A 17,325-nucleotide genomic window follows, 5' to 3' on the forward strand; every position below is an offset into this window, starting at 1 on the left:
CTGAACTGAATTAGTTGTCTGGATTCTTTATTTTGTTTTATAACTTACTGTTCCTTTTTAAAAAAACTACAGTAATATTTGTTCAGTAATACAGTAATAATATAAAGAGAATAGGGTTTAGAAACAGCTTTAGTCAAACAGAAATAGGAGGAACGTATAATCAGAGTTGCCAAATCAAATTGCTTGCTCTTCGACTTCAGTTTTTATAAATACAAAAGGTGATATTATAGAACAGGAACATTTATGTTTGGCACAAGAAAGTGAGGCTTTAATTTCTTTGGTTTTGATACATTAGAATAATATAATTGGAAATGAACATTTAGGCCATTGAGCCCAAGCCCCTGTTCAGTCCGAAATCAAAATGAAAGCATCCCTGACAAATATCTATCCAATCTTTGCTTGCGTATATCCAGCGGTATGCTGTTTTTGTTTTGAAGCACGATGAGTGATAAAACCTTTGCTGCCTGACCCCGTTAGGAAGAAAATAATGAACAAATAAAATGGGATGTTTAAAACCACTCAAGGTGTATTTCCCCTATAGAAGGGAAAATAAGGATACTGGATCTCTGTTCTTTTGAAGATTTGTATTCAATATAAAAGGTATATGAAGAAAAACATTTCAGGGATATTATGTACCTTTTTTCAAATGAGAGCCTGGACTTAGCCTTTTAAGTGGCTCACCAGCTGCATTCAAAAAGAGTAGCAAAACGAGAGTACATTTTAATAGGGTTTTTTTCAAATATTAAATATTTGGGTATAATTTATCTGTATCGGAATACAGTCATTTTAGTAGGTACAGTAGTCACATTTTCCTTATTGGGGACCATCCTTTTTACTTAAAAAGAAATACCTCTGGGGATGATAGTGATGCAGAATTTTCAGCAGAGAAATTAAGGCTGAATTTTTGCACTTTCGTGGGGTAAAGGGAACTATTTCAAACATGCATTATGCCTACAAGAAGTTCAATGTTTTACAGCTTTAATTCATTAAAAGGAGAAATGCTGAGAAAAAAAAGGATTTTGTATTGCTGAAATTCAACAGTTTTAATGCTTGGAGACTGTAAGAGTTAAATCAGGGCAGGCATACACCCACTTGCCTTGATTAAAGTAGCACCGTACATATGCATAATCATTAACACACTTTGGTAGTATATCCAAGTTCACAGAAAATAATTCTTTTCAAAAATGATTTGACCATATTCAAAATGTACTGATTTCTATTATCTTGAAACAATGTATTAACAGTTGATGCAGAAAATGATAATTAGGGAGTTGGGCACCTCTATTAAAGAGAAATTGAAATATATAGAGGGTTTTAAATCTGCAAAAAAATGCAATGCAAACAGAAATGTTCTGATACTTGAAATAGCTATTTGACACTATTCTGATCATTCTGCAAATGTTAGTTTTGAAACTTCCCGGTTGTTGGAACATCACCAAAGACTTCTGGTAAGATTAGGATTACAGTACTTGTTTAAAATATGTAATCAGAATTAATAATGTTCTGTATGGAATAAAGAAACTTGAATAGAAATAGCGGCATCTCAGAACTAAACCCTGAGAGGCAGGATATTTAGGGCAGGTGGCTGGGTTTATATAATTCTCTTTTCTAGAGTTGTACAATATACCGAAATGTTAAGCCATGGCAACATTAACCAAGGCTAAACATAGCCAACCTTAGCATGTTGTGTGAATGTAATCATTAGAGTTTTAACACATTGTGTTGTAGAATTTGCTTCCACATGATGTTTGAGAGCTACCATGTATACTGCTTTGAAAAGAAGTTGTGCTGTTGTCGAAGATAAATCATCTTTGGTTATACCAAGTTACGCTATCAGCAGACCTTGTGACATTGTTCTTCTGAGTACAGCCTTTCCAGCAACTAAGGATACCACTGATTTCTTCTTGTGCTAATATTTTCCTGGTATATATTATGTACATAGAATGTTATAACAGTCTGATCCATTAAGACAGATAAAACAAAGCCTGTGACTGTCATGGGGTGAATTCATTACAGTACTTCTGAAGCAAAATACCATTGATGACTCCCCCCACCATCCCCTAGAAAAGATAACCAGCTTTTAAGTAAGAACAGTTTAAATAGTCAACTGCAGTTATAGTTTATTAGAAAATAAAGCTGTTACCTGTTAGAAAAACATACCTTTACCTAAACATACTTACAGTTTGTTTGAAAGTCTCATGCTACTTTACATTCTGTTAACTTTGTAGTTTCTTCAGCCTAACATACTTTTCATTTTAGAGTTAAACTGATTTATATATTTCAGGCACCATTACCATATAATCTCTTAATCCTGTCAACTGTACTCAAAAATCTGTCAAGTCTGCCTAACGCCTTGCAATTTCCTTGCTACAAAGATGTGACTGGCTTCTTTGTCCATGGATACGATCCCCTTAGCTCAGTTCAAGCTTCTTGATAAGATTACCTAACTGTACTACTGTTATTTCTCAATCTATTTCTTTCTGCCAGGTACCTGTCTGAAAAACCTATGATTAAATACCACCTGCTATTTTTCCCAGTGACAGTTAATTTACAGTTTCTTCTTATGCAAAAGAGAGAACAAAGCGAAAGAAAAATTATAACAGCCACAATACAGAAAGTTTAATACAACAACCCTCCCTCTTACACTCGTTTCATGCATGCTGTGAAAGATGTAACAAAAATGCATTTTGTAATTCAAGTAGACCCGTTTCAGAACTTCATTTCTAAGAAAATTTGTTTCTGCGGTATCAGGATTATGCTAATTATTTTGGTAGATTCCAGACGGCTTACTAGTAACATGGAATTAAATGTGAAATTAAATACTCTGTTCATATCTGTGGCTTTCATACACAAAGGTTACATTAGGAAAGTACTAAGTCAACTTGATCTTGAGAAACATGCTAAAGCAAATATCCACTATATAAATTCTACTATATTGAAGGGCAGTCTGCATAAATTTAAAGCTGCAGAAGTCCACAAATTCAATAACAGGTTGATCCTTCTGAATGGAGGCAGGTGTTTTTCTTCATCTGTAATAGCTTTTGTGTTACATAATAACGAGTGTGGTACTTTAACCCATGCTGTGTAAATATATTTCCAGGAGGGAATGGAGCACTCTTCATATAGTAAAGCAGTTTTGTGCTATCTAGGAAAAGATGGGACCGAACCTAAGTTAGCCTTCACGTTCTTGAATTAGAAAAGAATCGTTGAAGTCCTAAACTTTATTATGCCAATTCATAAGCAGTTCCTGTAGCATAATTGATCACATTCTCTTAGCAAAAGAACAGTAATCTGGATAGTGAAATCCATTAAGCCACATTTCACAGGGTAAGTGGAATCCTTCATATGCTGTACAAAATCTCACCAACTGAAAAGGACAAAAGCAGTGGTCTCACTGTATTATGGACGTATGCTCAGGATGTTCCAGGATGAGGAAGCTATAAAGCAACAATAGGAAGAAAGATTGGATCTTTTAATCCTCTTTCAGGATTCCTGTCGTCCTCGTAGCTGTGTCTCATATGCATTATTCCTTTCTCTCATCACAGGAAAATATGCTACTTCTGTTCTCTTTTCCAGACAATAACCATCCCTTTGGCATCACTGGAGGCCAAGAGACTCTCATCACAGTTAAAGCTGACGTCCAAGACTGCAGCACTATGTCCTTGAAGTTTGTTAACGATAGCCTTGGTGGCACGTTCCACATCAAAGAAATATACACACATATCTTCACTTCCAGTCACTGAAATGCACACAAAAAATAAATGATTAGAATAAAACCTTCATTAAATATAGGCCCTTAATAAAGGAGGGGTCTTCAGTTCCTTTAAGCTCAGTATTAGTTAAAGAGGAAATCGTAAGAAATGGAAACATTAAAAGCACAGAACTATAGGAGAGATCTGGCTCTGCTACATTCTTTTTTAAATGGCTGAATGGCCATACAGGCATCGTACCAATGCAAGCGCCTTGACGAAAAGACATGAGGGGGCAGAAAATGCTGTGGACGGGATGTGAGCTCTGTTGTATTTGGAAACTTCTCTTAAGCTGCAATGTTCCTTCATTATCCACTACCCTGTTAAGAAAAGTAAAAGGGATGATGTAAGCACATTAAATATAATATAAATATATATATATATATATATATATATATATATATATATATATAATAAAGCACATGTTTTGGTGCAATAGGGTCATACCTATATAATAATAGCTTGTTAATACATGCATTGATGAGGAGAGAGGGATCGCGTGCTTCTCTGCTGATCCAGGAACGGGCTGAGATACTGGTGATAGAACTTCCTTCATTAACTATGAGGCGCTTGGCTTTGGTCAGTTTTCCTGCAAAAATTATATGAAGCAGAAAGTCTCCGATCCAAACTGGGCTCCAGCCAATCTCTGTAAGATCCTCTTGGAAACTCACCTGTTGCCATGTCAAAGAGGAAGGAGAATATGCTGCCTTTGTCATCGCCTGCCCAGAGGATGCGCCCAGGAGAATCAAAGGAAAGAGAGAGGACCCGGCCTGTTAGTTTGCTTGAGCCACCCTTCACTTTTTTCCCTGTTGAGATGTTCATCACATGAAGGTTGTGTTTTCCATTTCCCACCTGAGGGATAGATAAAGGAACCATTTTTGTAACTTGCAGTAAACAAAAGATGAGGAACTAGTAACATATACAACTAGTCCTAACAACTGACTGCTTAGCAATTGTTGAAGTTCCGAAGGACCTATCTGGGAAGTATTTATGACCTGGATCTGAAGTTGCAATGATCAGGTTTCCCCCTACCCCCGTTTGTGTGACTGAACTTTGGGTACTCTGCAACCAGGCTGCCTTTATGACCATTTGCAGCATCTGCAGTCATGTGATCACATTTTACGATGCTTCCCCCCCCCAAGCCAGCATTCACTTCTTTTTCAGCAAAACCACAATGATAGTGAACCACTAGTTCACTTAATGACTGCAGCATTTGCTTAACAACTATGATTCACTTAATGATCATGGTGGTTCTCTCAATGATCGCCACAAAAAAAGATTGCAAAATCAGGTTGGTCACCTGATTACGACTGTCACGAGTTATGATTGTGTGCTGCCACCACGTGGCTGTTTTGGGAAATTATACATTATGCTAATGGGCCAGTTAATCCCTCCCTCTTTGTGATGTATTTCCCCTCTTTCTGAGCTAACTTCCTCCTTCTTGTTGGCTCTGTGCCTGATATCCTCCATAACCGGCAGACATGTGGAGGAAGCCCAGAGAAAAGCCCGTCAAGCAGAGGAGGAAGCCCAGAGAAAAGCCCGACAAGCAGAGGAGGAGGCCCAAATGAAAGTTCTGCAAATAGAAAAGGAACGAGCAGCTGCGCGAGCAAAGCTGAAGGTCTATGAACAGGTGATGCGGGAAGGCACCGATCCAGATTGTTCCATCCCAATAGAAGTGGAAGATCAGATGGAACGCACCAGTCAATATGTGTTAAGGCATAATGTTTGCAACGATGCAGAGCCATTTTCTGCACCTCCTACGAACAACGCTGTCCTGACTCACCACTCAGAGACCACAGAACTGCAAGAGCCTACACCTCTTCAACAACACAACACAGGTGCGTCAACTGCACTTCCTACGAACAGCACAGAAGCCCCACGCCTGCAAGGGCCTACACCTCTTCAACTACACAACACAGGTGCGTCAACTGCGCTTCCTACGAACAGCACAGAAGCCCCACGCCTGCAAGGGCCTACACCTCTTCAATAACACAACACAGGTGCAACAACTGTGCTTCCTACAAATAACACACAGAACCCAAGCCTACAAAGGCCTGCACCTCTTCAACCCCACATCACAGGTGCGCCAACACTTCAAACTGCATCACCTCTTGCCAATGACAACGTAACTTCCAGCAATGAACAACGATTGAATCGACAGCCAGCACAAGCCTTAGGAGCCACACCGCAGCTGAACGCTTGTGCAACATCATTTTATCCTGGTATGCCTCACCCTTATTCACCAGAGAACTTTCACACCCAAGGGCCCCCACAAGTTTCTCTGGCATCAAGGAGTGAAAGACCAGACCATTCTGACTACTCCAGACATATGACTCATCGAGAGCTCATCGCCAACAGCCTCTCAAGGTTTGATGACTGTCCAGAAAACCACAGATCCTGGAAAGCAACCTTCAAAGCTGTTGTTGTTGATCTCAACCTTACCGCCAGAGAGGAACTCGATCTACTCATAAAGTGGCTGGGGCCAGGATCTGCAGATCGTGTTAAAAGACTGAGATCAGTTCATGTTGACTCTCCAGATGCAGGTCTCGCAGCTGCGTGGACAAGACTTGAACAAGCCTTCGGAAGCCCAGAAGCATTAGAGAAGGCTCTATTCAAAAAACTACAAAACTTTCTGAAGATAAGCAACAAAGACAATCTCAAGCTCCAGGAACTAAGTGATCTCCTCATGGAGATAGAATTGGCAAAAACAGACCCACGTCTACCTGGTCTAAGCTACTTGGACACCTCCCATGGTGTCAATCCAGTGGTGTCAAAACTGCCATACGGCCTGCAGGTGGACTAGAAACGGCAAGGCTCAGACTACAAACTACGCCATAATGTTTCCTTTCCCCCAGTCTCATATTTTTGCAGGTTCATAAGCCATCACGCTTGGACGAACAATGACCCCAGCTTCGACTACGATGAATCCAGTGTGCCTGCTCCATCATCATCACCAAGGTATGTTAACACAGCAGCTCAACAAAGAGACTCACATAGAGCTGTGTTTACAAGAAAAACGGACATTTCACCTCCTGTGTCATCTCCTCCTCAATGGAGTGATTCAGGTGGTGGGGATGATCCTAATCGCCAGTGTCCTATTCACAAAAAACCTCACCCACTTAGAAAATGTCGTGAGCTTAGACTATACAAGAGCGGAAAGAGGTTCTTCAAAAACTTGGAATATGCTACAGGTGCTGTGCCTCATATGACCATTTTGCTAAAAATTGTAAAGCCTTTGTCAAGTGCACAGAATGCGATAGCGACAAGCACGATACAGCTATGCATCCTGTTCCACTTCTAGGCAATCCACAGCAACCACCTGTATACAACCCTGCTTCAAATTATGGCGGGGAGCAACATGGCGGGGAGCAACAAACTCACCCTCCAGTCACAAAGGTCTCATCTTCACCCCACTTTCCAAGTCAGAGACCTTGTCAGAGACCTTGTTCTGTTTAAGGACCATCAAGCTCAAGAATCAAAAGGAATCATTAAAACCTTCATCAGACCCATCACAGAACTTGTCCTGCCTTTGCCCCTTGAAGACTGAACTCGTCGCCTTTCCTGGTTGGATCCTGACTCCAAGAAGACAAGTTATTTGAACTTTAATCTAGACTATTTGCAGCCTGTAATGGCAGTTCTTATAATTGCAATGTGTATGCATGTTTATTTCTTATATCTCTCAGGTTTTATGTATATATCTCATGCTTATTTTTTAGATCTCTCAGGTTTCATGTCTATATCTCAGGTTTATTTCTTATATCTCTCAGGTTTTATGTATATATCTCATGTTTATTTTTTAGATCTCTCAGGTTTCATGTCTATATCTCAGGTTTATTACTTATATCTCTCAGGTGTTTATGACAACTAGCAAACCACAAACGTGTATTTGCATTGAATAACTACCATTATATGATTTTATATGCTGGTATTATGAAATACCAGACGGGGAGTGTGCTGCCACCACGTGGCTGTTTTGGGAAATTATACATTATGCTAATAGGCCAGTTAATCCCTCCCTCTTTGTGATGTATTTCCCCTCTTTCTGAGCTAACTTCCTCCTTCTTGGCTCTGTGCCTGATATCCTCCATAACTGGCAGACATGTGATAACAGCAGACATGTGCTCCAGATTCACGTGCAGGCGCTGTGAGTTATTACCATTTTCTGACCTTGGAATACTGTATAATATCTCCTAACTCACCATATCATGCTGTAATCTACGCTACATGCAAATAAAGGTATTTCTGGATGATCAAGGTATTTCATGAGTTCAGCTATCTGAAAAAGGGCTGTTAACAGTGATAACAAGGGATTAATCACAATACAGCAGTCTTGATTCAGAATAGATTGTGATGGGCAGGCTCCCTGTAAACTGAATTAGAATGGTAGTTTTCTTACAAACACTCCACCCCTATCTTCATGAGAGAGAGAGAGATTTAATTTGGGGGAGAGATAATTTAATGTTTAAACTTCTTATAAATAGACTCCTTTGCTCTTCTGCCCCCTCCTTCACATTAGAGAAGAATAAATATATCAATGCTTTTAAATTGTTCAATGCATTCCTTACTTTCATCATAGGAATAAAGTTGAGGAATAAACTCCAGCCATATGAAAGCTAGTGTTTCTGGGATGACAAAGGCCCCAATATCTCACAAAATTTGCTCAGGAGAATAAAGAACAAGAATACCATTGTTAATTTACTCACCACTGTGAGATTATTATTCATAGGTTGAAAAGTACAGCAAAGTAGTTCAGAAGCATCTGGATCTGGGATTTCCCGGATACACTTGCCATCCTCTGTAGCCCAAATGCGCATTGTGGCATCAAGTGAAGTGGAAACAATAATGTCATTGGAGAGAGACCAAGCAAAGTCTGATACACCACGGCTGTGTCCTTTCAGCACTCGAAGGACCACAGGGGGAGTGGGTACTAACTGACACACTGAAATGGTGCCATCTAGAGAGCAGCATGCTAGTAGGTGTTTGTCGTCATTGGCAAACTGAACTTTAGGCACTGAGGAAAAGGGGAAGAGAAAACAAAATCATTAGATTAATATTGGACTATCCTGAATCATAATAACCTCTTTGGATAAGGGACTTGATCAATACTTAGTATCCATCTTTTTTTTGCAAATAGTAATATAAAGGTAAAGGTAAAGGTTCCCCCGCACATGCGTGCTAGTCGTTTCCGACTCTAGGGGCCGGTGCTCATCTCCGTTTCAAAGCCGAAGAGCCAGCGCTTGTCCGAGGACATCTCCGTGGTCATGTGGCTGGCATGATTAGACGCCAAAGGCGCACGGAACGCTGTTACCTTCCCACCGTAGTGGTCCCTATTTTTCTACTTGCATTTTTACGTGTTTTCGAACTGCTAGGTTGGCAGAAGCTGGGACGAGTAACAGGCGCTCACTCTGTTACGCGGAACTCGGGATTCGACCCGCCAAACTGCCGACCTTCCGATCGACAAGCTCAGCGTCCTAACCCACTGAGCCACCGCGTCCCTTTAAATAGTAATATACACGCCCTTTATTGTATTGAGACAGATAGAAGGAAGAAGCTTAGCAGTGCCTTTATGTGGTTGATTGCTATATTCTTCCTCTACTCACCAGCTTCATCCACATGTTGGTCGAAGATATGATACATGCCAGCAAAGGCATAGTTTTCACTCAGTGTAGTATCTCCAGCCATAGCACGACTAGCTTCTGCCACCGAAGTGGGGACAACGCTACCTGGTGACCTAAGGAAGAGAATAATATCGACTGACTGATCGTGACCTTAATTTTCAACAGAAATGGGGCAGAGACAAGACAAAACTAAAGAACCATTATTCTTTGATTAAATGGACTAGAGTCACAACATTGGCTATCACCAGCCTTTTCTGATTAAAACTTGAAGAAGAAAAAAAAGTAATACGCAGCAAGCGAGCAGACTGAGAGGAACATGGGACCTATTTCTCTAGTTGCCATTATACCTTTCATCGTAGACAGCTCGGTTCATTTGAGCCTGCAGCTGATAGGAACCTCGACTGACAGAGCGGCGGTGTCCTCGGGCACCCAGTGCTCTTGGGTCATCATCAAAATCCTATTGTTACAACACATAATGTTGACATTTTAAGACATAAAGTTGTTGGAGGACACAATGCAGAGGAACATTATGTGAAGGGAAGAATAGCAAAGCTTGTCCCCAGGGATTCTGGATTGGAAACAAATAACAATGAAACTTCAGTGCTATTTTAGGTAACATGGTATCGACAAAGTTCTATCTCTCCCATCTCCCCAATTCTTGTTTGGACATTTTCAAGCTCTTGTGACTAAAAAAGTGTAAGTACAGATAGTCTTCAACTTATATCAGTTCATTTAGGGACTGTTTGAAGTTACAGCGGTGCTGAAAAAAGTGACTTATGACCATTTTTTACACTTGCAGCATCCCTGTGGTCACGTGATTTACATTTGGATGCTTGATAACTGACTCACTTTTATGATGGTTGCAGCATCCCGGGGTCATGTGATCCCCTTTTGCGACCTTCTGGCAAGCAAAGTCAATGGGGAAACCGGATTCACTTAACAACTGTGTTAGTAATTTAACAACTGCAGTGATTCACTTATCAAATGTGGCAAGAAAAGTCGTAAAATGGGGCAAAACTCGCTTGACAAATTTCTCACTTAGCAGCATAAATTTTGGACTCAGTTGTGGTTGTAAATTGAGGACTACCTGTAATTTCTAAGCAACAAGATGCTAATTTCTTAATTCTTTCCAATGGTCTTCTAGGATAGAGGTTCCCAACATTTTGGGCACCACGGACCGGTTCCGTGGAGAGAGGTTTTTCCGTAGACTGGAGGGTGTGTGGTGTGTGCTGCCTGCATCCCACAGATAGGTCTTTGCTTGTTTGTGCAGCCTGGTTGCTGACATGTCGCAGCCCGGTACTGGTCCATGGACCGGGGGTTGGGGACCCCTGGTCTAGTATTACTCTTTTTTTCTTGTTATACCAAACCTCTTTGAAACACGGAATCAGAATTATGCAACACTGATTAAATGCAATTAAGTTTTCAAAGCTTTTTTTTTTTAAAAAAACTTCATTACCCCTATCAGATATACTGAACTGATTACCATCAGACTATTTTTAACGTGCAAAAACCCAAGTACCTCCATGCGATCAAGTGTAGTGCGACTGCTTCGGACGATGCTGTTGCTGTAAGCTCGAAAGCTGCTCTGTTCTGAGAGTGGGCCGTAGCGCTGGGCCAGAAGCTGACTGCGTAGCCGCAGGTATTGCTTACGAAGCAAGGGGTCGAAGCCGGCTTTAGCGTTGTCCCGCAGCAACTGGCTTCGTCTGCGGATGTATTGTGTACGGAACTGAGGGAAGTTTGGGGTGCGGTACGCGTTGTATCTGCAAGACAAGATGATGCATTAGCTGCCTGAAACCTCAGCCAGTAGTACCCTTGTTGAATTTAACCTTCTCTTTTACTTAGCATCTTTCTGAGTTTCCACTAACTGAGAGAGTATAAAATTCTCTGCAGCACAAAGACCTCTGCTCATTTCAGTACAGTGCTGTATTCGTTTAAGTCCACTAAAAGAAAAACACTGAAATATTTAGTATAAAACTCCTTCATTATTCCTTCCCAATCAGATAAATCTTCCCTCTCTCAAATGATAAATGATGATTTTGTTCTCAAAAATCAAGATGTCAGAGAGCTTTTTCCCCCCATTTCTCACGCCATGTCCTCAGTGTTAACTTAATTCCTAAGCTTATAATGTAGTACTAAACTATAATCAGTTCATAGGAATAAAATCTCAAGATTTATGAAGCGGTGTGCTCAATAATTTACTTTCCTGGACATCAGCTAAGAACAACCTGTCCCATACACTTGACTTATTTGTAAGCATGTATGCTGGAATTATATCTTGCATTTTTTGTTCAGAAGCTCAAGACAATATAGATAATTCTCCCAATCATTCCAGAATAACCATCCTGTGAGGTAAGGTGGGCTGAGAGAGAACAGCTAGTCTGATGGGAGGTTTCATGGCTCAATATACATGAGCCTGGGGTCCCGCTTGATACCAGACCAGCATCTTAACCACTACACTGTACTGGCCTACTTCCTTTTCCTTGTTGTTCAAGCCACCTATGCATTCAAACTAGGAGTCTCACCGTGCGTCTACAGCCAACACTTGTTGCCACACTGCTGCCATGCCCCACACCGCAACTGGCCGCTCAGGGGAGCTGGTAACTGAGTGCCTGAAGTCAAAAGAGTACAAAGAACTTAAGGGTCAGAGATGGATTTACAATGGGAAGCAGCGTAATCAAGTTCCATGTTTTAATATGCAGGGTTTCAGCTCTACAAATGGCTAGGATCAAATTCATGTATTCAGAATGACCATCTTTAACTTTGTTATAAATTTATTTATTTATCAAATTTATATAGTAACCCATCTCACCAAATCAATTCTGGGCAGCGTACAACAGTTAGATAAAAACAACAGATGTTAAACCATCAAATATCAAATATAAAAATCCATATTAGTATAACTAACAGAAGCTAAAGATACAAACCATAGGTGAAGGAGGAGGGCTAAACATGGCCATCTCAACAATGGAGTCATGCAAATCTAAGCTAGGTTGCTTGGGAGTCCCAGGCCTAATAACATAGTCAGGTCTTGAGAACTTTTTGAAATATCAAAAGGGGCAGAGTTGATCTAAATTTTTTTTGTTTGGGGGGAATGTTTCATGATGTGGGCACAACAGCAGAGAAAGTACTTCTCCTGGGACCCACCAAATGTAAGTTCATAGCCAATGGTCCCTGCAGTATGCCTACTCTGCCAGATGTGATAGGCTAATATAACAAGGCTGATAAATTTAAGTAAAGACAACAGTCAGACAGAACAGAAAATGTACATCCCAATGTATTATAAGAGTTCTGCGTCAGGCTCTGACAAACAACAAATGACAAGTCACTACTATTAATGGCAATTTTTACTGGTATATATATTCAGACTTTCTGCTGAATGCCGGTTGTAAATCTCAGATTTATTGTTACTGCACATTCCCACCCTCACATCCACCCAGAGGAAAGAAATGTTAAGATTTTAAATTGAGGAGCATGGATGGATTTTCCCCCCACATACTGGCAACTACAACATAGGAGTAAATGAAGGCCTGGCATTTTTGCATGATTCCTGAACAGCAGTAACAAACCCGATTCAGGCCTGCCCTGCCTCTTCTGCATTTATTAGTCTAACAATCTGGAGGAATCAGGTTTGGAAGACAGCGTAAAAACATCCGCACTCCAGTATAAAAGTGATCTTCATACTGCAGTTGGGCAAAAGGCAGGGTTTTAAAAAACAAATAATAAATTAGGAACTTAGCCAGGCTTACAACAGCATATCTAAATTACCGTAGTCAAATCCAGGCCTCCATAGGGCCTTATGTGATCTCTTTCATTTCTTTACTTCTCTCCAAAGAGCATCCTATTTTTGTCACAAAGATTGCCCAAATGACAAGAGGGGCAAAAGGTCAGATTCTCTAGAATATGTTATTATTTTGCCAATGAGAGAGAATGCTTTACAGCAGTCCACTGGGGGAGCAGGAGAAAAATGGAATAATGCTCAAGGAATGTTCAGGGAAGACAGTCATGGCAGTCCTATTTACATGGAAGAGGAAGGAAAGAGCGATGCTTTCGATTTCCCCCCCCTCCCCCCTCCGCCCGCCCGGGAAAGAAGCGAAGAGGATCGGAAGGGAACACACCTTCCAAGGAAGGCAAAAACCACCAGATCTCCATGGTGACCACAACACTAGAAAGGAGAGGCCAAAAGACGATGGGGAAGCATCAAGAAGACTGTCTTGTTTCCATGGCGACAGCCCCCCCCCCCCCGAGCTGTCTATTACGGGGTGTCTGCGGGAAAATCAGCCGGGGCAGGACTGCAGTCTGAAAGGTTTCAGGAAAGTTGTATCAGGATCGTACCTGAAGCGGCTCCCGGTTTCGCGAACCTGGCGAGGGGGCCGGCGGCGGCGGCGGCAGCAGCGAGAACATCGGAAGGAGAAAAAGAGGGAGGGAGGCGGAGTCCCGATGGCTTCAGCCCAGCGAAGGCGGCGGCGCATGCGGGAGTCTCCATTCCCTCCCTCTGGGCGCGCCAAGGAAGAGCGGGGAGCTCGCAAGGTGGAACTTAGGAGTAACTAGGATCGTGGCTTGCGCGCCTCCTCGAAATAGTGACAGCAAATAAGCCAAGGCCTTAGATCCCGAGAGGGACTCGGATGATTCACAAGCAATGCACGTTCCTCTGAAAATTATTTTTAACCTTAACCTTTGGGTGAACGGCAGCCACCCGGTGGAAAACAACAAGGACGCACAATTTACACCAGGGGCCTTCAAACTTGGCCCTTTGATGACTTGTGCACTTCAACTCCCAGAATTCCTCAGCCAGCGTGCCTGGCTGAGGAATTGTGGGAGTTGAAGTCCACAAGTCATAAACGAGCCAAGTTTGAAGACCCCTGATTTACACGGAAGGGCTAGAGCTCTTTGCCCGTCTGCCAAGTACAGCAGCTACAGTCGTCTAAATCTGACCCGAGAAGCGTTCAGGCTTTACATGCATACACAAAGCTATATATCGGAGCCAAGCGAGTCAAGCTACTTCCGCAAAGCTTGGCAAATTACCCGCTTGAGACCGCAGGATCTCATACGAAACTTACTGTAATTTCCTCCAGCCTCGAATGTCACAGCTACTGCCACTCAAGTTACTCTTCTGCTTCTCGAGTGTCCCGGCCATGGCTGGTTCAGATTCCAGGGAAGACCACTCTTCCCGCTAGGTTCCAATCTGGGCCTTTATACAGAAGGTGGAGTTTGCAATAGTGGCAAATATCTGTGGAGTTGTTTTCAAAACCGACGATAAAAGAACAGGGCCAACTTCATTCCTGGTGCATTTTCCATCTCGACTGGAGTACCTGAGTAGCTCTAGTAATCTACAGCTCCACCCGTTCTCTAGTGAACCACCCCTATTTCCACTTTTCCAGAAATATAGTTTCACTGATTTTTCAGTATTTATTCGCCAGCATGTAGATCTTCTTAAAGAGGAAGGCATAACTGAAGTTTACACGTTAGTCATACCACCCCAACTAAGATCTTAGTTCAAAACCGGAGTTCAATGCTTTTCATTCAACTTCTTTTCCAGCAAGGAGAGAAACGGAGAAGCAGTAATTCCATGCCCTTTTGACTGGCAGTAAGACAGATTCTTACCAAGGTGTGTCTTCTAGAGCAGGGGTGTCAAACTCAATTTCATTGAGGGCCACATCAGCATTGCGGTTGCCCTTGGGGGGCCGGGTGGGTGTGGCCAGGGTGGGCATGGCTGGAGTGGGTGTGGCCTACTGGGTGGGCATGGCCAGCTCTACATCGTTCGTGTCAAGGGGGCCTGTGGGGGCCTGGGCAGGAGTGAGACAGATCTGAGGGTCTCTGGCAGAAGGAGATGGGACCGGGGCAAGTGCCAAGGCATGGTCTACTGGAAGAGCCTCACTGTTCCTCTCAGGCCATAGTGGTGGTGGGGGCTGGATGGTGGCACGGAGGTCAAATGCCCAGCCTAGCCCTCAAGCACCCGTGGCACTAAGCCCAGCACCACTTACCTCCTCCTCAAGGCTGTTGCTGCTGTGCTTGCTCTCCTTAGCCAGGTTGCTCATGATGGGTACGTGGGCAAAGTCAAGAGGGAAGCCCACTCCCTCTTCATGTGAGGAGACCTAGCTTTGTATCCAAAGCTTCCTTAGCAATAGGATGGGAGACCCTCTCCCCAAGATAGGCCAGGAGGAGGGGGCAAGGGGATGGTGAAAGGTCAGCAGGCAAGGTCTAAGGTAGGACTTCCCTCAGACCCTCCCTCTCCTTCCTTCCTTCCTTCCAAGAGTGGTGGGAAATTATTTGAGATGAGGGAGGGAGAAAAACAGGCAAGAAACGCAGCTGGGGAAGTGTCATCCTTCGTGAGGAATGAAGAAATGCATTGCCTGGAAGTGGCCAGCACATGGTCCTCGCCTACTTCACATATCCGGCTTGGTGGGCTCTGGGATACCATGAACAGCATGAGAGTCGATGTTACCTACGACACACTTTAATCATTTTAGCAGTGGGGATTTAGTAAGTCAAAATTAGAGTGGCATGCAAAATTAAAAATGGGGAAAAGCACATGCACACACTCCAAGAAAATTGATGTCTTGGTTGCTTTGGTGGCTTGTTTTTTTGGGGGTGGGGGGGAACCTTCAGCAAGAAAATGAAATCCCTCACTTCACTGCATTTTTTTTAATGTGTTACCAAGGAGAGGCAATTACTCAAAGCCACTGCTCAGTCAGAATTGGAGCCTGTTCCTTCCCATCCAGCCTCCAGCCACAGGGTCAGCTTCAAAACAGCATCCCCTACCTAGCTAGTATTGATGATACTGCACCATGTGCTGTAAATGACCTTACCCAGCAATTTTATGTGGATGTTAAAGGAAGGAGGGAGAAATCTGAGGGATCCCACATCACCGTTATAAAGCTCATAAATTAGCTGATATGGCCAGGTGTGTCCTGAGAAGTATGCTGTTGTAGCAAGGTATTCAGCCGTACATAAAAATAAGTTTGGGCTCATTCTTTCCTTTTCCAAAAGGAACAATTAATTTAGAAAGCGTGAAATTTTTCATTTTTTAATTCTTATTGGCCTCATCACATTTTCAATCACATTTTTACAATTGTCTCCATGCTGCTTCTGAAAAAGAACATTTTAATAATAATAATAATAATAATAATATAATAGTAATAGTAATAATAATAATAATATAATGATAATAGTAATAGTAACAATAATAGTAATAGTAATAATAATAATAATAATAATAATAATAATAATAATAATAATAATAATAATAATAATAATAATAATAATAAGAAGAAGAAGAAGAAGAAGAAGAAGAAGAAGAAGAAGAAGAAGAAGAAGTTGGAAGGGACCTTGGAGGTCATCTAGTCCAACCCCCTGCTCAGGCAGGAAACCCTATACCATTTCAGACAAATAGCTGTCCAGTCTCTTCTTAAAAACTTCCAGTGTTGGAGCATTCACAACTTCTGGAGGCAGGTTGTTCCACTGGTTAATTGTTCTAACTGTCAGGAAGTTTCTCCTTAGTTCTAGGTTGCTTCTCTCCTTGACTAGTTTCCATCTGTTGCTTCTTGTCCTGCTTTCGGGTGCTTTGGAGAATAGCTTGGCTCCCTCTTCTTTGTGGCAGCCCCTGAGATATTGGAACACTGCTATCATGTCACCCCTAGTCCTTCTCTTCATTAAACTACACATACCCAATTCCAGCAACGTTTTCAATGTTCTTTTTCAGAAGCAGGATGGAGACAATTGTAAAAATCCAAGGCTTTTGCTTAAGCCTTGTTGTTTTGTGTGTGTGTGTGTGTGTGTGTATATATATATATATATATATATATATATATATATATATATATATATATATATATATATATATATATATATATATATATATATATAGGGAATACACTTCACAGTGTATTACAATAACCTCTATTCTGCCTATGTTACAGACTCAGATTCTATAAATTAGTGTTCTAATACTTTCAGTATCT

The 17,325-nt window shown here is 41.8% G+C and overlaps 1 protein-coding gene across 1 annotated transcript; it reads right to left on the reverse strand.

Annotated features, from left to right (window-relative positions):
- Nucleotides 1-2,604: 2,604 nt before the first annotated feature.
- Nucleotides 2,605-14,171, reverse strand: WDR13 (WD repeat domain 13). The gene is made up of 10 exons (XM_081319858.1): nucleotides 13,700-14,171; nucleotides 11,890-11,976; nucleotides 10,887-11,127; nucleotides 9,715-9,824; nucleotides 9,350-9,480; nucleotides 8,453-8,760; nucleotides 4,421-4,601; nucleotides 4,197-4,338; nucleotides 3,951-4,069; nucleotides 2,605-3,739 (listed from the first exon to the last, which is right to left on the reverse strand). Exons 1-10 carry the CDS (start codon nucleotides 13,834-13,836, stop codon nucleotides 3,555-3,557), a joined length of 1,641 nt encoding a protein of 546 aa, XP_081175984.1. The 5' UTR covers nucleotides 13,837-14,171; the 3' UTR covers nucleotides 2,605-3,554.
- Nucleotides 14,172-17,325: the final 3,154 nt, after the last annotated feature.

Source organism: Vipera berus, assembly GCF_964194415.1.
Source record: "Vipera berus genome assembly, chromosome: 2".
NCBI classification, from domain to species: Eukaryota; Metazoa; Chordata; class Lepidosauria; order Squamata; family Viperidae; genus Vipera; species Vipera berus.

What these genes read in the sequence shown, in the direction of transcription:
- WDR13 (XM_081319858.1), bottom strand. Translation starts at nt 13,836, where the DNA reads ATGCGCCGCCGCCTTCGCTGGGCTGAAGCCATCGGGACTCCGCCTCCC. An exon ending in GTGTTGGCTGTAGACGCACG is followed by an intron (nt 11,128 to 11,889) that starts GTGAGACTCCTA and finishes CTTGTCTTGCAG; the next exon opens with ATACAACGCGTACCGCACCC. An exon ending in CTACACTTGATCGCATGGAG is followed by an intron (nt 9,825 to 10,886) that starts GTACTTGGGTTT and finishes TTGTAACAATAG; the next exon opens with GATTTTGATGATGACCCAAG.